Source organism: Saccopteryx leptura, chromosome 1 (genome assembly GCF_036850995.1).
Source record: "Saccopteryx leptura isolate mSacLep1 chromosome 1, mSacLep1_pri_phased_curated, whole genome shotgun sequence".
Classification (NCBI taxonomy): domain Eukaryota; kingdom Metazoa; phylum Chordata; class Mammalia; order Chiroptera; family Emballonuridae; genus Saccopteryx; species Saccopteryx leptura.
Genome location: NC_089503.1, coordinates 133,072,428 through 133,098,297, shown reverse-complemented (window position 1 = coordinate 133,098,297; position 25,870 = coordinate 133,072,428). Strand labels below are relative to the sequence as shown.

General features: G+C 51.5%; 1 protein-coding gene across 2 annotated transcripts in view; it reads right to left on the bottom strand.

Annotated features, from left to right (window-relative positions):
* SLC12A7 (solute carrier family 12 member 7) overlaps nucleotides 1-25,048 on the bottom strand; it is a 91,070-nt gene extending 66,022 nt beyond the window's left edge. For both annotated transcript variants that reach the window (XM_066375002.1, XM_066375010.1), the window contains exon 1: nucleotides 24,847-25,048. In XM_066375002.1, the coding sequence (XP_066231099.1) occupies nucleotides 24,847-24,976 (130 nt within the window). In that variant the 5' untranslated portion in view covers nucleotides 24,977-25,048. The remainder of the gene's footprint in view (nucleotides 1-24,846) is intronic.
* Nucleotides 25,049-25,870: the final 822 nt, after the last annotated feature.

Below are 25,870 nucleotides of genomic sequence, written 5' to 3'. Positions count from 1 at the left end.
GAATCACATGAGAGCAGACTAATGTGCTATTAAGATTTACTGCTATCTACAGAGAACTACCTTCTGTAAATGCTGCAAGTCATTGATTTCTATTTTCCTGGGGCAATGATTTAAAAATATTTTTAAAAACTAAACTTTGATTGCCATGGAAGTCTACAAAGGGGACATGCCTCACAACTCTGTCAATGTAAGAAACATCTAAACCTGTAGAGAATTTTTATAAGAGTAAATTGGACCCAAATTGACAACATATGCCAGACAATAAGGTCTCAAATGCTCCAGAGAAATAACAGTTGTAGCTTACTTAACAAATTTAAAATTAAGGATGGATCGGACCTTAAGGAAGATCATCTGAAGGTGAGAGAAAGCAAGGCGGGGACGGAATTACAGGATAGTTAGTAAGGCTGCGTGCTTTCCTGAGGGTGATTATTTCAAAGGTGTGTTAACCTAGAGGTATAGAAACAATGCACAAAAAGATAAACTTTTTACTAAAAAGTTGTATGCCTAGAGTATGACTAACATGACCTTCCCAGTTAGGAATTTATGATCAGGTCACCCCTATGAGGTTACTTTTCGTTGGACTTTTTTTTCATTCACAACTCAAAATCCAGTAAACAGCCCCATCCTTCAGAAACGAACGTCACAGGCCCAAAACATGTATGTAGTACAAAGGTGTGACAAGCACAGAGGAAAAGAAACAGAAAGAGGATCGATTGAGACTGCCTGATTGCTGTGCTCTGTTCTTCAGGAGAAAAGGGATGCACTTAAAAACCTGTAACAGAGAGATTTGCAACTTTGGCTTGGGGCCAGGAGTGCCTGTGGCTGGTGGTCACAGAAAAGACAGTGGATGATCTCTTCATGTGCACAGGGAAAATGACTGCCAGCCTGGATTTTCCACACCAGCAAATCAGTTATTAAAAACAGCAAAGGTGCCTGACCTGTGGTGGTGGAGTGGATCAAGTGTCGATCTAGCACGCTGAAGTCACAGGCCCGAAACCCAGGGCTTGCCCGGTCAAGGCACATATGGGAGTTGATGGTTCCTCCCTTCCCCCCTTTCCCTCTCTCTCTCTCTCTCTCTTTCTTTCTCTCTCCTCTCTCTTTCCCTCTGCTCCTAAAATGAATAAATAAAATCTTTTTAAAAAAAAACAAACAAAGGCAAAATAAGACAGTTTCAGACAAACAGAACCCGAGAGAACTCTTGCCAAACTGAAAACTAGTAGAAGCGCTGAGATGCAAACTAACCACGAAGAAAGCATGCAGGCAAGTGGGCAAGAACACTGGCTGGACAGGACAGCAGTGGCGACGTGTGTAGACCTTTGATGTACAGAGTGTCACATATATGTGTAGGATGAAACACATAGCAACAGTGACCCAGGAGGTGGGGCAAGGTCATGGATTCTTGTGCTATGTGGGACATGGTGACTGTGACTCCATTGAGCCAGGGCAACATGACAAGAACAGTAACATGTGTAACTAACAAGCTAATGAAAGGAGAGAACGAAATAATAGAAAGACATGTTTAATATCAAAGAAGGCAAGAGCAGAAGATCCATGCTCATAACTGGATACCACCCTGGCAGATTAGCACACCCAACTCCCATGCTGTGGCACAACCCAGAACAGCAGAGCCTAACGGAACTAGAAGAAATAGACACTTCTGCCTGACCTGTGGTGGCGCAGTGGATAAGGAGTCAACCTGGAATGCCGAGGTTGTTGGTTTGAAGCCCAGGGCTTGCCTGGTCAAGGCACATATGAGAAGCAACTAAGTTGATGCCTCCTATTCCTTCCCCCACTTCTCAATCCTGCCTTCCTCTCTCTAAAATCAATAAACAATATTTAAACAAAGAAAAGAAAAAAGAAATAGGCACTTCCATACCAAGAGTTAGAAATGTTAAGATGTCTTAGTAACTGATAGAACAAGTAAAAAAAAGTCAGCAAAAATAAAAAAGATTTGAACCACACATATAACAGGATTGACATAATTGACAGGTAGTCAGACATTCACCCAACAATTACACATCTCATGTTCTCTTCAAATGCATACAAAACATTCAGCAAAACAGACCATATTCTGGACTGTAAAGCAAATCTCAATCACCTCCAAACAGTGGAATAACAGTAGGATCACTGACCACAAAGGAATTAAGCAGTAAATTAACCACAGAGAGATAACTGGAAAATCCCCAACACATTCCAAGAAACCAATGTGCTAAAGAAGAAACCACAATTGAAAGCAGGTAATACTTTGAACTGATTATGAAAATACGGTCTATCAACACTTGTAAAAAGTAGCTAATACTGTGCAGAGGGAAAAGTTGTCACCATCAAACATCCTGCAAAAATCACAAAGATAGTATAATGGGTTGAACTATGACCTCCAAAAAGATAATGCTGAAGTCCTGGTCTCCAGTAGCTGTGAGTGTGACCTTATTTGGAAATAGGATCATTGCAGATGTGACTGACTTAAGATGAGATCACACTGGAGTAGGGGGCAATCCTGATCCAATATGAATTATGCCTTTAAAAGGAGAGATTTTAAGACACCAGAGGAGAGATGCAGGGGAGGAGGTCATGTGACAACAGAGGCAGAGATTGCAGTGATGCGCCCATAGCCAGGAGACGCTTGGAGCCTCCAAAAGCCAGAAGAGACAGAAATAATCTTCCCCTGGAGCCTGTGAAGGAAGCGTGGCTCTGTAACACCTTTTGGCCTGAAAACAGAGAAAATACATTCCTATTATATTAAGCTAACACATTGTGCAACTTCGTTACAGCAGCCCTAAGAAATTGATACAGATAGTAAGAAGATATTGTGAAAAACTTTGTGAGAATAATCCTTTTTTATTTATTTATTTTTTTTTAATTTTTTTAAAATTCATTTTAGAAAGGAGAGAGAGAGGAGAGAGAGAAGGGGGGAGGGGCAGGAAGCATCAACTGCCATGTGTGCCTTGACCAGGCAAGCTCAGGGTTTCGAACTGGCGACCTCAGCATTTCCAGGTCGACGCTTTATCCACTCCTTTTTTATTTTTGAGAGAGAGAGAGAGAGAGAGAGAGAGAGACAGGAAGGGAGAGAGATAAGAAGCATCAATTCGTAGTTGTGGCACTTTAGCTGTTCATCGATTGCTTCTCATATGTGCCTTGGGGGGTGGACTCCAGCTGAGCCAGTGTCCTCTTGCTTAAGCCAATGACCTTGGGCTCAAGCCAGCGACCTTGGTCTTCAAGCCAGCAACCTTTGGGCTCAAGCCAGTGACCATGGGATCATGTCTATGATCCCATGCTCAATCTGGTTACCTTGAGGTTTCGAACCTTAGTCCTCAGTGTCCCAGATTGACTCTCTGTCCCTTGTACCACCACCTGGTCAATCAAGAGAATAACCTTGACATTATAAATGAAACAGACAAATTCTCAGGAAACAGAGCCCATCAGAATTTACACAAGAGACAGAAGCTCTGAATAGCACTATGTCTTATGTGGAAATTAAAGCCATAATTTGAAATTTTTGCGCGCGCACGCACACACACACACACACAGGCCCAAATGGTTTTACTAATTAAATTGTCCACTTATAAAAGAAATAACACCAATTAGCCTGACCAGGTGGTGGCGCAGTGGATAGAGCATCAGCCTGGGATACTGAAGACTCAAGTTTGAAACCCTGAGGTCACTGGCTTGAGTGCAGGGTCGCCAGCTTGAGTGTGGGATCACAGAAATGACTCATGGTCACTGGCTTGAGCCCGAAGGTCACTGGCTTGAGTCCAAGGTTGCTGGCTTGCACAAGATTCACTCTCTCTGCTGGAGCTCCCTGGTCAAGGCACATCTGAGACAGCAATCAATGAACAACTAAGGTGCTGCAACGAAGAACTGATGCTTCTCATCTCTCTCCCTTCCTGTCTGTCTGTCCCTGTCTCCCTTGCTCTCTCTCTCACTTAAAAAAATAAAAAGAAAGAAAAACTTCAATTACATTAAGCTCTTCCAGAGAATTTTTAAAAAGAAGAAATATTGCCCAACCCCTAACTCATTTTATCAAATCAGCCTTTGTCATCAAGGAACTGAAAGATACAGCCATGAAGAGATAGCTTACACGCTATGAAAACGTCTAACATGCTACTTATTGGCTGTAACATTCTATTTTTTGCCTGGGCGTGACATGAGAAAAATTCTGAAATGTCCTAAATTAAGTTACAGCAGCCTGCGGGTGGGAAGAAGAGACAGGGAGTTGGTCAGTTAACAGCCAAAACAGAAGCCAAAGAAAGACTGCTCACATTCCTGACTGTATTGAAACTCTGAGCCGACTTCCAGGTGGCTATTTCAGCTCTTACCTAGAGAACAACGTGACCACTAGCCACCACTGCATCCTGCTTATACACGAACAACCCACGCAGAGTCGGCAAACACTGCTTCCGTACAGTTACTCACCTGTCCCAGAACTAGCCCCACTTGACCTTATTCATTCCACCCCCTTATGTAGCCACTGTAAATTCTTACATCTTTTCTTCCCCAAACTCATTGTAATAGAAGGGTCCCTTCAGCCCCAGGACAGCAGACCTGTTTGCCTTCTTCATCCAGCCCTGCCGCTGGTGGTTCAGGCTGATGCCCCAGGACCTACACCTTTTTCGGGGTAGCACTTGGCTCAGTAAACCCTTTCTTTCAGAAGGCTTCCAGCCATGAAAGTTTTTGTTTAACAGGGCTGGCTATATGCAAGACACTAAATGTAGAATTTGCGTATGTCTGGCTATTTGTATCACATGTTGGTGTCAGTTTATATAAAAATGGATATGTCCATCAGGAAAGACCAGAGGGGACAGTTGTTGGAGGGCAGCAACTTCAGCTCCCAGCTGTAAGCCCAACTGCCATAGAACTAAGAGTGGTTGAAGAGTGGCCATGCCATTTGGTCTCGACTGGGCAGGAGGTCAACATTAACTCAGAGTCTGATGAATCAAGGACACTTGTTCCCTTGCTCCCGTCAATCCCTGCCAGGCTGCAGGGGAGTGTGTGTGTGTGTGTGTGTGTGTGTGTGTGTGTGTACATGTGTGAATGTGTAAGCATGACTGTGTTATGAGAGTGTGTTAGTCTGTGTTGGTGTATGAGTGTGAGCATGTCTGTGAGTGTGTGGCCTTTTGCTTGGGTCCATATGCATGCTGTGAGTGTGGGTTAGCTGGTGAGTGTATGCTCACATGTGCACGCTATGTTCCCTAAGTGGCCCAGGGCAGCCTCTGCGTGCCTGGGCAGTGACCCTGGGCATCCTGTTCATGCAGACACCAGTCTGGACCGGCACCCACACGGAGGCCAGACCACCTACCTCTGTCAGCCCACAGAGGCTGGCACGTCATTCACCCTGGGTGCTACCCCCTCACCTTAACCCCACTGCCCTTTGCAGGCTTACTCTTTCTCTAAACTGCCCATTCAGCTGCCCTCTGCAGGGCCCTTAAGGTCCCAGGTCTTATGGCCTCATACAGCTCTTTCTCACCTTCCCAGACCCCTGCTGACTCTTGGTCAACTTTTTAATGAAAGCTCTGTCTTTCCTGGGGTATGCCGTGAGTCCTGAACATCAGAGGCACCTCCCCAAGAGGCCACCTGCAAGGGGTCACAGACATGACCAGGCCACTATTGTTTCCCATTCTAGGGGAATGGGGCACAGGGTAGACGTGTCCAGCTGGGGCCCCTCACTGCTGCAGAGAAAGCTATGCCTCCTGCCTCTGAAAGGCAGAGACCCTGAGCCCAGCCGGACACTCCTGAGAGTGCCTAGGTGGCACCAGGCAGGTCTATAAGTGTTTGGAGAGTAAACACCCCCACCTGGGCAAATACAGCTGCAGCCAGGCTCTGAGGCTACACACCACACCAGCTGACAGGCAGGGTGGGGACCCCTTGCTTTCCTGGAGCACAGGAAGTTGAACTCCACTGCTCAGGCCCAGGGTCAGGGGACTCTAAAATGTACAGAAAAATGTCACCCTAGACAGAGACACGGGGGACCCTGACTCGAGATACGAAGCCACTTGATGGGCCCAAAGGGTGAGTATTGGCCATTAATCATCAAGGAGAGCCTGACCAGGCAGTGGCGCAGTGGATAGAGCATCAGACTGGGATGCAGAAGACCCGGGTTCGAAACCTCAAGTTCGCCGGTTTGAGTGTGGGCTCATCTGGCTTGAGTGTAAGCTCACCAGCTTGAGTGAGGGGTCACTGGCTTGAGTGTGGGATCATAGACATGACCCCATGGTCACTGGCTTGAAGCCCAAGGTCGCTGACTTGAGCAAGGGGTCACTCTCTCTGCTGTAGCCCCCCCCCCCCGTCAGGCACATATGAGAAAGCAATCAATGAACAAGCAGTCAACGAACAACTAAGATGCCGCAACGAAGAATTGATGCTTCTCATCTCTCTCCCTTCCAGTCTGTCTGTCCCTATCTGTCTCTCTCTCTGATTCTTTCTGTCTCTGTCAAAAAGAAAATATCATCAAGGAGCATCTGTAATGTTTTGTGCATCCTGGGGGGCAGCCCCCACCTTTGGGGAGAGAGGCACTGGGGGAGGATGTGTGAGGTGTGAAGGGACTGTGCAAATATAAATGCTGCATTCAAGCAAGCAGGACAGTGCTGCTAAACGTATCAGGGATGTTTCCAGAACATCAAGGGTAAGGAAAGAGAGAGAGAATAAAATGGAGTCACTATAGTCATGCTGGTAAATTACTAAAATCACACAGGTTGAGGTGTGAGGCAACAATTCATGTTTTTACCAGCCTGGGAACTTAAACTTTCCAGTTTTGTGTCAATGCCCAGATATACATCAAACCTCCAGATTACCCCCTGAGGGACTAAAGAAAAAATGTTCTTATGTCCAGACCACCTGACATCCATCATCCACACCGTCTGACATCCATTATCCTGACCATTGGTCATCTTGAGGATTACCATATCAGGCCAATCCCGAGACTAAGAATGCGGGAGTGTATTTTTTACTACAAGAGCCTGCAGCTCTTCCTTCTTTTTCAGAATACTCTGGGTATTGCCTAGTTGTGCTTCCAATCTGCAAATTCTAACACCCTCGAATAAATCTTTATCATTTATTTCTTGGTAAACTCCTGCTTCATTTATGCTCCAGTGGTAAGCAAGGATGATCAGGGATGGAAAAGAGTAGCAGCAGGAGGAACAGGCTGGCAGAGCTCTGAGAGGTCTCAGGAAGAGTGGAGACAGGCCCACCGGGATGCCGGCTTACTGATAAACCCGTTGGTACAGACAGAAAGCACCCACAAAAGTCTGCTCGTTCTGTTCCCCATGACTCAGGCTCTCCTGAGGCTCCGAGGCTCCTAGGCTTCAGGGCCTGGAGATTGGAAAGGGGATGGGAAATTAGTGTTTCATGGGGTCAGAGTTCCAGCTGCAGAAGATGAAAAGTTCTCATCTGACCAGCGGTGGCACAGTGGATTGAGTGTCGGCCCAGAATCTTGTGGGCTCCAGTTCAAAACCCTTAGGTTGCCGACTTGAATGCAGGCTCGTCAGCTTGAGCGCAGGATCATCCACATGATCCCAGTGTTGCTGCTGGTTAGAGCCCAACGGTCACTGGCTTAAGCAAGAGGTCACTGGTTCAGCTTCAGCCCCCGACCCTCGTTAAGGCACATATGAGAAGCAATCAGTAAACAACTAAAGTGAAGCAGCTATGAGTTGATGCGTCTCATCTCTCCCCTCCCCCACCTCTCTCCCCTCCCCCACCTCTCGCTTCCTGTCTCTCAAAAAAAAGTTTTAGAGATGAATGGTGATGATGGCTGCACGACACTGTGAATGAACTTAATGCCACTGAATTGTACACTTAAAAATGGGTAAGATGGTAAATTTCATGTTTTGTATATTTTATCACAATTGAGAAATAAATTTAAAAGGCCTGTTCAATTCCAAGCAAGGTGAGGGTGGAGGGAGCTGCTGGTGTGTGCTGTGACTCTTGTTACAGAACTATGGAAGTCAGAGGGGGTGACACTCACCACCTCTCCTTCCCAAAAGGTAAGGTCTCATGGAGCATTCTTCCAGGCACAGGGTGGTAAGAGGGCCACCAGGAGTGCCGCTTGGGGCTACCTGGGGTCGGCTCGAGACCCCAGGCTCAGGAAGCTGGAGGAACTTCCAGGCCTTCCCCTGCAGGCCTTGGGCTGTGTGCTGAGACCCAGACCAGGAGAAGGCACCGCACCCCCAGGGTTCCCGGGGTGGGGAAGGTGTGGCCTCCAGGTGCCTGGACAGTGTGCCACCAGTCTTCAGGAGGGGCAGGCTAGAGCTCCGCAGCCACCCCGTGAATGAACATGAGAACACCCAGAAGTCATCAACAATTGACATTGTCTCGGGAGGAAAATTACAGCCTCGACTGTGGGTACAACTGGCATGATGAAACAGGAAGAAAATAAAAGATTTCAGATGGGGTTACAGTCACAAATACTGGGAGCTGCTTCCAAGGCACGGCCTCAGGCCCCTGCCCAGACCTGGTGATTCAAAAGGAAAGCGCCTCGCTGTCGTCAGACGGGGAGAACTTGATCCAGGGCCTGAGCCCAAGGGCCTGGGGTCAGACCGCAGGGGAGGAATATCTGTGCCAGGGCAGCCCAGGGTGCATGTCTCCACTTTCCCCTAAAAAAGAAAGTTAAAAAAAAAAACAACAACAAAGAAACGTCTGGTGTTACCTCCATGATTGTATTTCTGGGTGTGGTTCAGAAAAAAAAATGTTGAAAATCACCTAAAATCGAGCTTGTTTAGTTACAGGAGGCTAAGCTGCAGTGATGACGGTTCTGCTGCCCTGCTTCCCCCATCAAGGTGACCAACTTTGGCAGCTCCAGAACCCTCCAGAATCTTCCAGAAGCCACAGCACTTGCTCTGGCCGGATGCCAAGTGGGTCCCCCCGTAAAGCTGACTGTAAGGAGGTGCCCTTATGCTAAGTGTATTGGCGTGTGAACGGCCTTTGAAGTATCAGGGGCAACCTCACGGGCGGCAGACCCTACGCCCCAACATGTGGCAGAGGACTCTGTACATGTGGGCAGGGGAGCGGGAGGGCAGCCTGAAGTAAGGGAGGGAAAGGTTCTACCCCACCAGGAGCAGACACGGAGGGAGCAGGGGAGTGGGGGACAAACCTGCCCCAGCCTCCTGCTGGATGACCCCCTTAATTGAGCTGGTGGAGGGAAAGAGAGAAGCTTCCATCTCTCCCTCTGACACACTGGATGGGTGCAAGGAGAGACCACTGCCCAGCCTTTCAGGGAAACCAGGAGGGAAGTGGAAAAGAAGGCCATCTGGATCCAGGAGGAGGGGAAAGGTGGGGACAAGGCCCAGCAGGAAGAGGGGAGGCAGAGCTCAGGACTCCGGCTGGCTCCTTGGGTGAAAAGCAGAGCCAGTGCAGTCTGAGGTGGGCAGCCCCGGGAGCTGGGTGCGGGGGTCAGAGTCCTGGGGGCAGTGGGAGCAGCCTGAGGCCGCAGGCAGGAGGCCGTGGAGAGGGCAGTCCAGGGCTGGGCAGCCCCGGGAGCTGGGCACAGGGGCCAGAGTCCTGAGGCCGCAGGCAGGAGGCAGGTGGAGAGGGCAGTCCGGGGCTGAGCAGTCCAGGGCTGTGCGGGCCGAAGGCCCTTGGGTGGCGATGGGGGAGGAGGAAAGACATTCCAGAGCCAAGCTGGGGGTGGGGGGCTTGTCGGGATGTGGAAAAGGTCTGAGGGTCTCTGAGTGAGGGCTGTAAGGCTGGGCTGTAAACTTCTGGACCTCTCCCTTGGCTGTGGCCTCCTGACGGGTTCCTGGATTAGTGGACAAAGCCGCAGAGCCTGTCCAAGGGTCGGGCACCCTCCAGGAGAACATGCTGGAAGCAGAGCTTGGGCACTGGACACAGGTTCAATTTTCTAACCCACATGGAGGTCCCACTGCACGGCTTTCATTATAGTCTTGTCCTGCCCCCTACTGGTCATCCTGTTACTTGTCCAGCCCAGTGACCACCTGGAGGCCAGAAGCCGTGGGCCATGCCCTCCAGCAGCGGGGGCCTCACATGCCCCACAGTGTCCTTACAGTTTCCCAAACAGTACTCCACAGTGACCCCCACAGAGCTCTGCAGTACCTAACTTGATCACACCCTACCCCCCCCCACAGTGGTCTCACAGTGCTCCCCCACAGAGCATGACCTACAACTTATCCCTAGTCACTTGGGGGTCACGATCTCCCCTGGAGCTTCCATCTGCCCAAGCTTACTCTGCCTGTACTGCAAGGGTAGTCCACACCCATCACCGGTGGGGCCGCGTGGGCTTCCTCTTGAAAACCTGAAAACAAACACAACTGGCTGACCTGGAGCTGCTCCCCAGGTAGCCCCTCACCTGTGCCAGGAGGCACTGTGTGAACAGCAGACAGCCGCCAGACCACAGATGACACAGAAACTTGCCCCACGACCTCTACAGCCAGCAGCGCCGTAGCCCAACCACAGGCTCAGCAACGATGGGTCCACATGGTCAGGAATTGGTCAGTGACTGTCCCACTTTCACTCAGGATCAGCCACAGAAAGCAAATGCTCCCAACTGCCCACACAGATGCCCTCTGCTAGTTCCTGCCTCCTGCCTCCCTAAGCTCATGGCCCCCAGCAGGGCACTTATACCCACTTTTCTCTGCTATAACACTCTCCCGGGAGTCTCCACCAAACACAGTGAGGGACCGACCCCACCACAGCCAGCTCTGCCTATTCACACTGGGAGGTTTTTGTTCATACCCGCAGCCCTGTCTGGAAATCAGCACCGCCCCAGGGCCTTTGCACATGCAGGCAGCTGAGGGCATCTCTTCCCAGGAGTGGCCCTTGCTGTCAAGGTCTTCTTGCTCACTCTAGCATGTCATCAGAACCTACCAAGACTGAGAGAGAGGTGGCACCTCACATTGAGATCTGAGCTGGGCTGACACCTATAGGTAACCCACACATTTCTGAGATGACGGAATGGATTCTGCCAGGACATTTTCTCATAACCATTGTCATTGGTTCAAGGGGTTTGTGTTCATGGTGTCACCCAATGTGAGGTTTCGTCCACAACCAATCCCACTGGCTTGACATGAAGATAAAAGTGCCCAGGAGCCAAGAGCACCAACACTCAGCTGAAAGAATAACGCCATAGAACCAACCAAACAGGATCTTTTGTCTTCAAATACAAGTGCAGAAGAACAAACATTCTGCCCTCCTGGGAAAACAGCCACAGCCACTTGTAAACCAGGTACATTGATCAGCCACTGGTTCGCTGGCCCACTGGCCCTGCTCTGCATGCACATGTCTGCGTCCTCTGTTCCTACCCCTGTGGCTCCACATCCTGACCTCATCATCAGGACAGTCGACATTCACTCCCTGCTGGGTTTTGAAGTCACAGTCTGGCTTCCAAGTAAAGCTGTTACCAAATGTGAACAAAGTTCAAAGGGCTCAGGGGACAAAGTGCAGGTGGAGCCCAGGGCTTGCAGAGCCTCCCATTCTGGACACCAGAGGACATCTTAGCTTTTGTGAGAGTCACTGACACGCCCACACACGTGTGCATATGTGCACACACACGAGCAGTACTCCAGGCCCTGAGTGCCAGCACGTGGTGTGGACAGCCAGCCTTGGCTCTATGCAGGAAACCCAGAAGTGGTCTGCACGGGAGAGGCCTCTGGCTGAGGGGAGCAGGGAAGGTCTCTCTTTTGGGGGCTGCTTCTTAGGCCCTGGAGGGTGGAGGGTGGCACTGTCCCGCCCGTTCTTGCTGGGAGGGCAGCCTTCGGGTGACTCAGCTGCTAGCAAGGCTGCCCTTTGGAGCCAGGTCTGCTCTGGGCGCTGATTTCTGGCTCAGGTCCCAGCCTCCTTGGCTCCTTTGATCACCCCTCCCTCAGTCTCACTCCCTCCACCGTCCACAGTCTCCAGGATGCAGCAGTCACCGCCCTACGATAGTCCAGTCTCCCTTTCCTGGACTGCTCCAAGAGGCCCTGGGCTCCTGGCTACAGGATGGATGCCTCAAGACAGGCTGGGGTCCAGGCTGGGGGCTGCTCCCCCAGGCTCCCCTCTGTCCCTGTAGATGCAGCCAATGGTGCTGCCCTATGGGGTTGAACCAGGTACCCAGAGCAGCAGCACATGCGAGAGCTCCGGGATGGTAGTCAAGATGCCAAGCGATGGGGAGGCCAATGGATGAGGCCAGAACAGGAGCTGTGTCCATTCTCCTTCTGCACATGCTCCCACGCCCAGGGCCCCCGGCACTCGAAACACCTCTCAGGCAAACCCACCCAGCCCCTGCAGACACCACTCAGAAAGTTTGTATTAGTTCTTGCAGTTGCTATACCCAGAGCTACAAATGGTGGCTTACACAGAAAAGTGTGCTTTTACAGATCTGGGGTTAGAGATATGAAATCAGGGTGTTCCAGGGCCATGTCCCTTCAGAGGCTCCCGGGGAGGGTCCTGCTAGCCTTCTCCAGCTCCTGCAGCTCCAGGTATCCCTGGGCTTGTGGTGTGTCACTCCAGTCTCTGCCTGTCTTCAGAAGTTTTCTCCCCATCAACCTGGGATGCTGACGACTCAGGTTCAAAACCCCAAGGTAGCTGGTTCAAGCACAGGCTCATCCAGCTTGAGTGAGGGCTCACCAGCTTGAGCGTGGGTCTCTGGCCTGACTGTGGGATCATAGACATGACTCCATGGTTGCTGACTTGAGCCCAAAGATCAATGGCTTGAAGCCCAAGGTCGCTGGCTTGAACAAGGGGTCACTGGCTCAGCTGGAGCCCCCCAGTCAAGGCACATATGAAAAAGCAATCAATGAACAACTAAAGTCTTGCAACTACGAGTTGATGCTTCTCATCTCTCTCCCTTCCTGTCTGTCTGTCCCTGTCTGTTCCTCTCTCTCTGAAAACAAAACAAAACAAAACAAAACAAAGCAGAACAAAGAAGTCCTCTCCCTATGTGCCTGTGTGTTTGTTCCCTTTTGTGTTTCTTAAAAGAACATCTGTCACTGGATTCTGAGCTATCCGGATAAGCCAGGATGATCTCCTCATCTTTAGATCCTTAACCAAACAAAGTCCCACTCACAGGAACCAGGGATTAGGGTGTGGGCATAACTTTGGGGAGGGCACCAGTTAGCCCACTACAAACCTCAAAACTGAAACAGGATTCAGGTCCAAACTTGGAAGTACCTGGGCCCCAGGAAGGGGTCCCGGCTTGGAAGTACCTGGGCCCCAGGAAGGGGTCCCGGCTTGGAAGTACCTGGGCCCCAGGAAGGGGTCCCGGCAAGCCCCTCCCTGCAGCACCTCTGCAGCCTTCTGTGCACAGGGGGGCCACTTCAGACGGTTGGACAGGCAGGTGGGGGCCACCAGTGCCCTGTCCTTGGCGGATCCTGACTGTGGAACCGGTCCTGACTTTAGAAGGGCTGCCGGGGACGGCCCCTCAGCCACCTCGAGGAGCTATAAGGCAGCGGCAGGGCCACTCTGGGACCCCCTACGGTCCTGCAAGTTGGGCTCCACTCTCATCTTCCCTGCCTGGCTGGCCAGGTCCCCACTCCCACCCCTGCAGTCTGAGGGGAGGCTTCCCTGGCTTCTGTGGAGGCTGGTGGAGACTTAGGGGAGGGGAGCTGGGCTGGTTCTAGCACCTTCCCTGGACACCACGGGCCCACATATGCCAGACCAGGTGCTGAGGACAGCACACCAGTGGGTGGGCAATGGAGGAAGGCAGCGTTGTGAGGGCTAAGCGTCTCATGAGTCCTGGGTCCCCCAACCAAGATAGCATAACGTGACCAAGATTTAGGACAGTGGGCCTGGCCCACGCAGTGAGAGCTGGCTCACACTGAGGAAGGTAGAGGTAGTCCCTGCAAGGGAAGGGGAGACACTGGAGAAACGGGGCTTGGGGAACCCTGCTACCCCTCAGCAGTTGTCCACCCAACCTTCCTTCTCACAATGGGTTGAGTGGCCTGGCTTGTCCCCTTCAGCAGCCATGCACACTTCTGTGACCCTGTCCCCTTCCACCGGCGGGCCCGCTTCTCTTGGGGATGAACATTGTTAAGTGGGTATCGTGAGCTCCCCTCCCCATCGTCCTGGAGTGCCTCACATCCCAATGCTCTGGAAACTGGGCAGACTGTGAAGTGTCCAGAGCATTCTTGAGCCATCTGTCTTAGATACATGTGTTCCAGGCCACCAGTCCCAGGAAATTCTCAGCTAAGAAGACCTCAGGCCACAGGTGCTGGAATGTGCCTGCTTATACCTCTGCCTCCCGGAATGATGTGGCGACAAGCTCTCTCAGTGCAGCTAGGGCACAGGCAAGGGCAAGCCAGCTGAGCTGTTTTAGGCCAGGATGCTCCAGAGTGAGTTGGCCGAGGGGCTCAATGCATCTTTGCAACGGTCAGCACCCCCACTGGAACCCCCTCAAAGGAGCCTCAGGAAGGCTGCTCTCAACCTCAGACTGCCATGAAGCATGTGTCCTACACCCGTATCTGAATAAAACGTTGGGGTCAGGCGGCAAAGACTGGGTTCGCAGGTGGGTAGGAACCCTGCAGAGAGTTGTACGGGGAGCAGTGCACCCTCTGTGGGGGCCCAAGCACCTCCTTCCTGAAGGCCAACACTGAGAGCTGGTCCACGGAAGGCAGGGGTCTCACTTTGCTCAGCAGCTGGGGGTGATCCAGGCCCGAGGTACCCTATAGCCCTGACCTGGTGGCCGAGAGCCCAGAGCCTGCTGGTTTAAGCATGTCCTTCTCCTAAGGCAGGTGGCCCTTATCTTGGCCAGCTCATTCCAGGTGGTATAGCTCTGTGGTCCCTGAGGTTCCTTGGGGCAGTCTTTTTTTTTTTTATAAATAAATTTTTATTTTAATGGGGTGACATCAATAAATCAGAGTACATACATTCAAAGAAAACATTTCCAGGTTATCTTGTCATTTAGTTCTGTTGCATACCCATCACCCGAAGAGAGATCGTCCTCCGCCACCCTCCATCCAGTTCTCTCTGTACCCCTCCCCCTCCCCCTCTCCCTCCTTCCCTCCCCCCACCCCCCATAACCACCACACTCCTGTCCATGCCTCTTAGTCTCGCTTTTATGTCCCACCAATGTATGGAATCCTGCAGTTCCTGTTTTTTTCTGATTCGCTTATTTCACCCCGCACAATGCTACCAAGACTCCACCATTCCGCTGTAAGTGATCCGATGTCATCATTTCTCCTAGCTGAATAGTATACCATGGTGTATATGTGCCCCATCTTCTTCATCCAGTCCTCTTTTTTTTTTTTACAGTGATTAAAAGCCTTTAAGCAAACTCTTGGCCAATACAGCAAGAATCCATAAAAGAGTAGTGTCCTTAACATGTTCACTAAGTCCAAGTTGGCCCCATCACCATGCCCAATCCCTGAAAAATGCAACCCAATTTGGGGCAGTCTTGTGTTTGTTAACAGCCCCCGGTCCAGTGGACACAGGCAGACTGGAGGTGTTATCTGCTGGCTTTACTTCCCTCTCCCTGAAGTCCCCCTAGGGAGGTGTCCCTCCTTTTGTAAATGGGGCAGGGGCTCAGTGGTGGCACCAGAGTGGTCTACCTTCCCTTTGTTCAGGATCTTAGTACCACTCACTCTGTGCCATCTAGTCTAGGGGGACATGAGTGCTAGGGTCTCCAGGCAACAAGAGGTAACGAGGAGCCCAGGCCCCGAGGGAGGGCTCAGGTGGCCTGAGAGAGGGGAGTATGGATCCCAGTGGAGGTGGCTGCCAGAGAAGGTGTCTCAGTTCAGATGAGGCATCGACGAGCTTCTGGCTAAAGAAGGCACAGGGCTCTGCTGTGACAGCTCAGAGTGACCTCTACTGTGGGGAGGATTGTTCATAGGGAGCCAACAGGGGCTCAGGAAAAAGCAGAGTTGTGGGGCCACCGAGGAGACTGAGCTAAGACAGGCCTGTCTGAGGGCGACGGGTGCCCACGGGCTGTAACATTGAACAGATTATTCACTCAGCTCTCACAGATAGGGAGGCTTAAACAACAGAAATGTATTGTCTCAGTCTTGGAGGTTGGAAGTCTGCCCAGATATCAGGCCAAGCATTTTTCTGGGTGTTTCTGTGAAAGTGTTTTTTGGATGAGATTAACATTTAAATAGGTGGACTTTGAAGAAAGCAGATTGCCCTCCCCAACATGGGTGGGCCTCATGCAATCAGTTAGAGCTTGACCTCACCAAGCTGAAGGAACCCTTCCAGTACATTGCCGTGGACTAGACTGCCACTCTTCCCCAGATCTCCAGCCCTCCAGCCATCCTGAAGATCTTGGACTCACCAAGCCACAGTCTCATGAGCCAATTAATCTCTATGTATACACACACGTACTGTTGGGTCAGCTTCTCTGGGGTCCCAATGACGGTACTTCCCACATTTTCTCAGAGTCTGCAGTGAGTATCACTGCTCTGACACAGCTTTCTTTCTTTCATTTTTTTTTTTTTTGTGTGTGTGTGTGTGTGTGACAGAAACAGAAAGAGACAGAGAGAGGGACAGACAGGAAGGGAGAGAGATGAGAGGCATCAATTCTTTGTTGTGGCACCTTAGTTGTTCATTAATTGCTTTCTCATATGTGCCTTGACCAGTGGGCTACAGCAGTGACCCCTTGGTCAAACTAGATGAGCCCGCACTCAAGCTAGCGACCTCGGGGTTTCGAACCTGGGTCTTCTGCGTCCTAGTCCAACACTCTATCCACTGCGCCACTTTGCCACTGCACCACTGCCTGGTCAGGCTACTCTGACATTGTTTTGAGGGAACTTCTCAGAGTGCTGGAAGGCCCACCAGCCCACCTAGCTCCCTGTGGGAGGGCATCAGAACCATGGGTCTCTGGCTCTCCTGAACCCAGCAACGCCAGGTCTGCCCACCTCTTGACATCATGGAGGCACAGTGTCTACTGGGCTGCACTCACTGGGCAGTCACAGAGACAAGTGAGGTAATGATGTGGCATTGCTTTGCAAACTATCCAAAATGAGAACAAGGTGGGACAGCAGCTCTACCAAGGCAGGAGAAACCTCGCATGCATGTACATGCCCACACACATACACACATGCACTCTTCCTTCTCACAGCCAGGACATGGCATTTCTACCAAGGGGACCATGCTAGTTTTGCATTGCATGCTGTGCACAGGTCCCTCCTCAGGCACAAGGCTGAGACATCAGTCTCCTCAAGGCCAACTTTGAACAGCCTCAGGCAAAAAGCCAACATTTGCAGCGTCCCAGGGGAGGAAAGGCCGGCAGTAGCCACCTTCCTGTTTCTAAGGACAGGCCACCTATGCTAAAAGAAGGGCAAACACTGGCAGACAGGACCAGGAAAGACCTAGAAGGCTAATGGGGCCATCCCAGAGTGCCCAGCCTAGCCCGTCCTTCAGACAGGAGAGCTTGTCCCCTCTCGGGGGTTTGGTCAGTGGCGGCAGGGTGAGGCAGGGGCCGCAGGCCCAGTAGCCAGGACATGCAATCAGTGCAGCCTGCCGGGACCCGCCCTGGGTACCAAGAGAGCCAGTGCATGTCCAGGGAGGAGGGGGCCTGAGTGGGCAGGGGGGCTCAATATCTTCAGTAGCCACCTCACCCCCCCAGGCCTGGCTAGTGACTGAGGCGCTGCTCGATCTTTGTCCAGGGAGGAACAAGCAGGTCTTTAGGAGGAGCGGTGTGAGGAGGGGTTGCACCAGGCCTGCTGCCCTCTTGCCGGATTCTGCACACAGAAAGCCAGTCAGCGGGCCTGTCCTCTCCAGGACCAGCCCGGAAGGGATTACACAGGGGGTTATTTGGAACAGGAAGGTCCCTGGACAAAAATATCTCCTGTAAGAAGCCTGAACTCACACCTTGCAGAGAGCATTTTAGATGAAAAAGGACCCACTCCTGGGAGAGCCCCGCATGGTGAGAATTGATTTAATCAAATTGGCCTCTTCCTGGAAAAGCAAGGACTAGGGGTTCTCTGGCAAGAACAAGTGGGAGGGGAAGGATTGAGTTCCTCTTGGCCCCTTTCTCCTGTTTGCTTTGGTGTGTGTGTGTGTGTGTGTGTGTGTGTGTGTGTGTGTGTGTGTATTGTGATAAAATACATATAACATAAAACTCAGTACTTTAACCATTTTAAGTGTACAGTTCAGTGGCATTAAGCACATTCACACTGCTGTGTAACCATCACCCTCATCATCTCCAAAATGTTTTCATCTTCCCAACCTGAACCTCTGTCACTATTAAACACTGACTCCCTCTCCCCTGGCCCTCCTCCAGCCCCTGGCACCCACCCTTCTCCTTTCTGTCTCTATGAATCTGACTCCTCTGGGGACCTGGTATGAGTGGGATCATTCAGTATTTATCTTTTCATGACTGGCTTATTTCATTCAGCATAATATCCTCAAGGTTCACTCATGTTGTAATGTGTGTTAGAATGCCCTTCCTTTCTAAGTCTGAATAATATTCCCCTGTATGGATGGACCACATATTCTTTATCCATTCTTCGGTTGAGAGACATATGGGTTATTTCCACTTGTTTGGCTATTGTGAATAGTACTGCTATAAACACGGGTGCACAAACATCTCGTCATGACCCTGCTTTCGATCCCTTTGAGTAAACACCTAGGAATGGAATTGCTGAGTCATATAGCAAAACCTCCTGACTGTTTTCCGCAGCAGCTGGACCACTTTACATTCCCACAAGCAGGGCACAGGGGTTCTAATTTCTCCGCATCCTTGGCAACATTTTTTAGTTTCTTCTTCTGTTTATGAGACCCACTGAAGTGGGGGGAAAGCGCTATCTATCTCACTGTGGTTTTGGTTGCATTCCCCTAATGACAGTGATGTTGAGCATCTTTCCATGTGCTTTTTGTCCAGCTATATGTCTTCTTAGGAGAAATGTCTATCTGAGAGCTTCCACATGACCCAGCAATGCTCTCTTTTGTGTATCTACTTCAAAATTTTGAAGACATTTATTTGTAAAGATATATGTACCCTTACCTGACCAGGCGGTGGCTCAGTGGATAGAGTGTCGGACTGGGATGCAGAGGACCCAGGTTCGAAACCCCGAGGTCGCCAGCTTGAGCGCGGGCTCATCTGGTTTGAGCAAAAGCCCACCAGCTTGAACCCAAGGTTGCTGGCTCCAGCAAGGGGTTACTTGGTCTGCTGTAGCCCCCCAGTCAAGGCACATATGAGAAAACAATCAATGAACAACTAAGGTGCCCCAACAAAAAATTGATGCTTCTCATCTCTCTCCCTTCCTGGCTGTCTGTCCCTATCTGTCCCTCTGTCTGACTCTGTACAAAAAAAAAAAAAAGATATATGTACCCTTATGTTCATCGCAGCATTATTCAGGGTGGCTAAGACATGGAAACAACCAGAATGCCCTTCAACTGACAGTTGACTAAAGAAGACATGGCACATACATACAATGGAATACTACTTAGGCCTAAGAAAGAATGAAATACTGCCACTTGCAACAAAAAGGATATATCTTGAGAGTATTATGCTATGTGAAATAAGTCAGATGAAAAAGGACAAGAACCAAATGACTCTACTCATATGTGGGATATAAACCAGAAAGAAACAAATGGATAAAGAAACAGACTCAGACACAGACAATAGTATGAAAGCTACCAGAGGGAAGGGGAATGAGGGGAGGATGAAAGGGTAACGAGGGTCAAATATATGGTGATGGAAGGATACTAGACTCTGGGTGGTGAGCACACAATGCAATATGCACACGGTGCATTATAAAGTTGTATGCTTGAAACCTAAATAATTTTATTAATCAGTGGTGCTCCGATAAACTTAATTTAAAAAAATCTATTCAATCCCTTTGCCCATTTTGTAATTGGTTTGATTTGCTATTATTAAGTTGTTATAAGAGCTCTTTATATATTCTGGATATTGATCCCTTATCATATATTACTTGCAAATATTTTCTTCCTTTCTGTGGGTTGTCTTTTGGTGCATGTTTGCATTTTTTAAACCTGTGCTTGTAGTTACCTTTTGACTGCCTTCCTCATATTCATATAGTAGCCAACATCCATGGACACAGATCCAGAACCCCAGCCTGAGCCCACAGGGACAGAGGCCTGGGTGGAGGCTGTGAGGGCAGGACAGCAGAGCCCCAGGCAGGCGCTGCACAGGGCAGAGGAGGGCTGTTCCAGGTGTTTCCCCTGTGGTCCTGGGCCTCCCGGAGGGTTAAGGATGTTTGTGTGGCCGCCAGAACACAGACGTTCTCGTGTCTGTTACCTGTCTGAACTGTCTGGAGCAGAGATGGACCAGGGACTCCAGGAGTCCCCGTCGCTAGGGGGCTCTGCAGAGAGGCTGGAGGGGCCAACCCCACTGTGAGGACCCTGACTCATACTCTTTGAGACCAAACTGTTACTCTCTCTTTGGATTTTAAAGTCTTTATTTAAAAGACACTTGGATGTATAAAGGAAGTTGGTGCCTGGAAACCCAAGACACTCCCCATGGAATAAAAGCCAAACCGAACATTAAGATGCAAAGGAGAGAAACAGTGGCTGTGCCTTTAAGCGTTTCCTTTTTAAGCCAAGTTAGAAATTACCAAGGCAAGGATTCTTCAGAATTGAAGCCACGAAACCCTTGGGTGTTCTGGACAGAAACACTGCTCTCTGAGACAGGGAGGTGGCTTGTAAGATTAACACGAGCCACGCTCCATGAAATATTTAAGGGAAAAGAAACAGAGTCTGCCCAAGGTGCTGGAGGGAGGGGAGGAGGGTCGATACCAGAGCCGTCTGCTACCTCCACCCTGGGTGTCAATCAGACAAGAGGGCAGGGGCAGCAGCCCGAGTCCTGACAGAAAGCACCACATTCAGGGAGATGAGTCTTTTCCCTCAAACTTTCTTCAAGCAGAAACCAATGATCAACACATGAATGATGGTGAGAAGGGATGCACAAAGTCATGTAAAAAGTGCAGATGCACCATCTGGGCAGAGTTGGGGGGTTGACTGTCCAGGGGTCCATGGACTGACGGGTTGAGAGCCGGCTTGCCCTTACAGGCTGTCCAACCCTCAATCCTCATGCTCCCTTGGCCAATGCTGATGGCCTCCTGCTGTCTCTATCAGCTTAGGAGGATGCTCCCTCCCAGATAGCCCCTGTGGAAGTGACAGGCTGCTCCACTGCCCTCTTCACTTCCAGAAACCTCCACTCAGAGTCTGCTTCAGTTGCAGCCTGTCCCAGGCCATAGAGACAGGGAGGGGGCCTAGGGGAGTCTGGCCCCTGGAGAGCCAAGCTGCCCTCTGAGGTGTGGCCCTAAGGGTGGGGCATGTGTTCCTTGGGCTGCCCCCTCCCGCATGGCCTAAACCTGACTTTGACCTTCCCCCAAATGTTACTGTCCTCAAGGCAGGCTCTTCTTTCAGGTTGGACCCTTTCCCTTTTCTCTGCCCTGAGGTTGAGGGGGAAACACATCTATCTCATGTCTTGATTCTGGATCTGAGATACCTCTGACGATCCCACTAAAGAAACTGCATTGGGAGCCCCCATCAGCACCTTTTTACTGGGAATGAAAGGTGAGCAACAATTCAGCCTCGCTCACCTGGAACCTCCCAGACCACATGTGACATTTCCAGCCCCATGGCAGCTTAGCCAGACCTTTCCTGTGAGACGGAAGGCTCTACGGTCCCCTCCCACACCACATCTCCCCTCCTGCAGCTACGTGGGGGAGGGTAAGGGGCAAGTGGTCCACCCGGGGCAGCATCTCCCACCTCCTAGGGGTAAAGGTGTGCAGGCCACTCCTATCCTAGCATGAGATCATGCTGCCCTCAGTGAGCTAACCAAACACAGCTCAATGGTGCATTGTGGTGACTGGTGTGTGCTGCGGGCTAGAGGGGGAGCCCTCAGGAAATGCTGACTGAGCCAGAGACACAGGGATGGAGATGCAGAGCTGGGCTTATGCCCTGTCCTGGAGAAGGGAGACCCCCACCTCAGTGTGCTCTCTCTGCACACAGGCATTGGAGGGGAGCTGGTCTGAGAGCAAAGTCAAATAATTAGACTCTGCAATTCCCACTCCAGAAGGAGGCACCAGAAAGACAATGCTACGGCCTTAAGATCCTGGGACTCAAGAGGCTGGGTGTCCCCAATGATTAGAAATTCCCCTCTATCATCCCCCACATACTTGGAAGTAGAAGGACGATTCCGAATAAATGCCCACCACGCACCACTTCCTTGCTCAGACTGAGGAGTGCCGATAAAGCCCATTTCTTTTTTTTAAGACTTAGTTTACATTGTTTAAATGAAACACCAAATAATAGGGATTTTGTTCTCATACAGTGGGCACAACACAAAATCATTTTTATTGACTGCTGGCTAGAACTCTCACACCATGGAGCCCAAGATCCACGGGCAAACAATGGCCAGCCAAGCGGCAGAGCAGGCAGTGGCCACCAGGTCAGCAGTTTCCACACCTAAGGACTGAGGTGGGGGAATGGCTGGGGCAGCCAGTCTCTGCCTGGGTGTTCCAGCCCCCAAGGGTAGTCATAGGGACAAAGGGAGGGTGGCCTGACCCACAAAAACAGGTGCAGGTTGGTGTGGGGCATTCTAGGGTCAGGCAGCACCCATTGGCCCGACAGCCCCATCTCGTGAGCACCACCTCGAGGACTCTGGTGCAATGCCCGTCCTCCATGTTAGCATGAAGATGCAAATCTCAACAGCCTGATGGACAGCAGAAAGACAAGTTGAGTTCTGAGCATGTCTCCTGGCAGCAAATCCTTTCCCCAGGGGCACAGGCCAGCGTGCAAGGTGCTGAAGGCTTGGGAGGCAGAGGGGCTCAAGAGAATAATGCAATCTCGGAGAGGAGGACCTAAAGGGTCAGCTGACCCAGGGCTGTGCCCTTGCTGGGGATGCTGGAAGCTGAGCTCTGCTGACTGGGAAAACAGCCCCATGGTAAGGTGCTGCCCACTGGAAGTCCATCTTTCAGTCCAGAGGTGAGGCCAAAGCCACAGAAGTCCCAGTTCCTGTGGGGAGAGCATGGGGCTCAAACAAGCCCAGGCTGGGGTTCGGGCAGAACCTGATCTACCACCCTCAGGGTCCCCCAGAGAGGGAGTATGGACCCAGCTCTACCACCCAGAAAAAACAGCTTATCTCACTGCTGCTGACTATAATCAGGAAGGCTTCACCTGCCGGGCTCTCAGACATGGTTCTTTTTATCCACACTCTCCCTGAAATTTCCACTGAGTCTTTCATCAAAGCCATTTCCCTCAGAATAGGCTGGAAACCCACAGGACTCCCAAGAAATAATTAGTTGCTCTGACTCATTCTAATCAACGACCTGTGGAATTACCTGCTCACGGAGGAAAATGAAAGGACCATGTACTGGGTAAGCAGGAACAGGAGGAACCTCAGGCCCCAGCTCGAGAGCACCCTCCACGTGGGCCACAGTGGAGTGAGGGGTGTGGCAGAGAGGGTCCCTCCTGCTTTGGGATTGATATCACAGGTGCACAGCAGGTGCCACATACATCCCTCTTGGAACTGAAGGAATGGCTCCCAGGGTGAGAGAATACAGGGAGGGAGTAGAACCAGAGAACCAGCTACTACCAAGGTGACAAGTGTCCTGTCCACATATTCACACCTGACCTATAACTCAGGGCAGAATTAAATCAACAGACACATCCCACGTTTGTGCCAATGGTGCTGTCCTAGAGAGCGGGTGTCTGCAACACACACGCGTACATGCATACTAGCATGCATACGGCATGCACACCCACACCACATGAAGCCTCCTGCTCACATGTGGAGGCATCACTCAGATGTCACCATGATGCTAAAGAACTTCCCAGTAACTCAACGAAAGGTCTTGTTGAACAAGCATCTAAAACCTCTGCTCCTCTCAGTCCTCACAGTTAGAGCCACTCTCCCTCATCGCATGCAGACATGACATCTGCATGCACCGAGTTTCCCCGGGGGGTTAGCAGACAGGAGGCCCTTTTCCCTGAAGAGCCACCACCCCCAAGCTGACCTGCAGGGACTACTACTGAGCATGGGAGATGGTAGCTCAGACCGTCAGCCCTGCAGTGGCCAAGGTCCTACAGGCAAGTGAGAGCCCAAGGACAATCTGCCTCAGGAGCAGATGAGGATGAGGTCAAGCTCCCAGGCAGGTCTCCCTTCCAAGGGGGTAGACCCCCCACAAATGGAGAGACTGCAGTGGAGGGCTCTAGAAGCCTTTTAGGTTCAGTCAAACTCTGCTTCTGCTTCCTGTTGGCTGGAAATCAGGCTTTCCCTTGTCCTCCAGTGTCTCCACCTTCCCCACCCAGAGCTGTAGGGCACCCACCTGTGTAAGCAGTGAGTTGCCAGAAGATACCTGTCTGTACATTCCCCAACATAGGACAAGGCAGGTCACCAATGTGGCTGCCAGCACTTCTCAATTCCTTCAAGTAAGAGTTTTCAAGACTGAAGGTACATTTGACATTAGACAATTAAAGTGATTAAAGGCTGTTGGGGTCACTGGGGGAAAGGACACAAACCAAGACTGACTACAGGGCTGTGCGTGTTATAAAAACACAGCCCTGTGGGGAGGCCTCACTGACCCTTAGGCTGCCTCACCCAGTCAGGAGGAGCCAGCCAAGCATTTCCTTGGTGGTCTGAAGGCTCCATCCGCCTCTGGATGCATAATGTTACTTGGATGGACACTATGCGCTCCAGGAGCAAGGTCAGAGGGCCCGGAAGCTGTCATCGACCAATCCCCAAGGACAATGACCTAGTATCTCCCTCCAATCCCCGCGACAGGGCAGGCCGCCGGCGGGGATCAAGCTGCTGTCAAAGTCTCCGAGGACAGCGCTGTGGACGCACCGCACCGGCTCAACCCTGTGCTGACCACTCAGTGACACACGGCCGTCCCCCAAGCCAGCCCCTCGGCAGCTCTCCCACTCAAGCCACCGGCCACCCTCCCGCGACGATCAAGACGCCAGCGACACTCCGGACGCCCGCGCGCCCCCGAGGGGGCGTCCCCGTCCGGCCGCACCTACCGTAGCGGCTCGGTTCACGGCCGTAGTGCAGAATGGGCAGCGCGTCCACCCCCGGCGACTCCAGGGCAGCGGCGGGATCGGGTTTCCCCTCCCCGCTTGCCGCGGGGGTCACCACGAAACGTTGGGACATGGTGGCCTCCAGTCCAGGGGCGCCGCGAAGGCTGCGGGACGCGAGCGGGGCCTGTGCAGGGGGGAAGGCAGGTGGGGGAGGGACAGGGTGGGGGCGGAGCGGCAGTGGGGGCGGGGCGGGGCGGGGCGGCGGTAGGGGCGGGGCGCGGCCAGCCTGGAAGAGGCCGTCGGATAAACCCTGCGGGGTCAGGGTCCCTGGAGGAGCCAGGAGCGTCGCCAGGGGCGCGGGCACCGGGGAGAGCCCGTCTGGCCGCTAGGGTAGACTTGGTCGCCGACCGTCGCCGAGGTCCATTGCCCGCCTTGAGGCACAAAAGCCTTGATCCCAAAACCAGTCCTGTCCCTTCCGAGCAACACAATCTTGTGGGTCGCGCTGCAAGATCTTGGAGACACCATCTCATCCCAGGCGTCAAAGGTCAGCAAGCCAAGGCCTGGTCCAAGAGAGGGACAGGCCATAAGACTCCAGAGATCCAGAAGGCCATCATGCCCAGGTTCAGGAAGCATCCTGGGACCACTGACTACGCCCACTGAGGGCTGGTTCCAATGATCCCAGAGTGAAGGAGGGGGCAGGCTGCCAGTTCATGTAGTCTGGGGGATGCATGCCCAGGAGTGTGGAGGGTGGGAAGGGGGAGGTGAGACGGGAGTCAGGAGGGGTGGGAACCAATGGACAAGGAAACCTAGGTGAGAATCAGCTACTCTGTTTATGGACTTCTGCATCACCATGAACCACCACAGGGTAATATCACCATACTATTGTTACCACTTAAAATTTGTTCACATAGTATTTTACAATATGCAATGTGGTTTGCACACTCAATCATTCAACAAATATTTATTAGTGCTTAGCTATGCCAGACCCTGAGGATGACATAAGGAGGCAGAAATCTCTGCCTCTTTG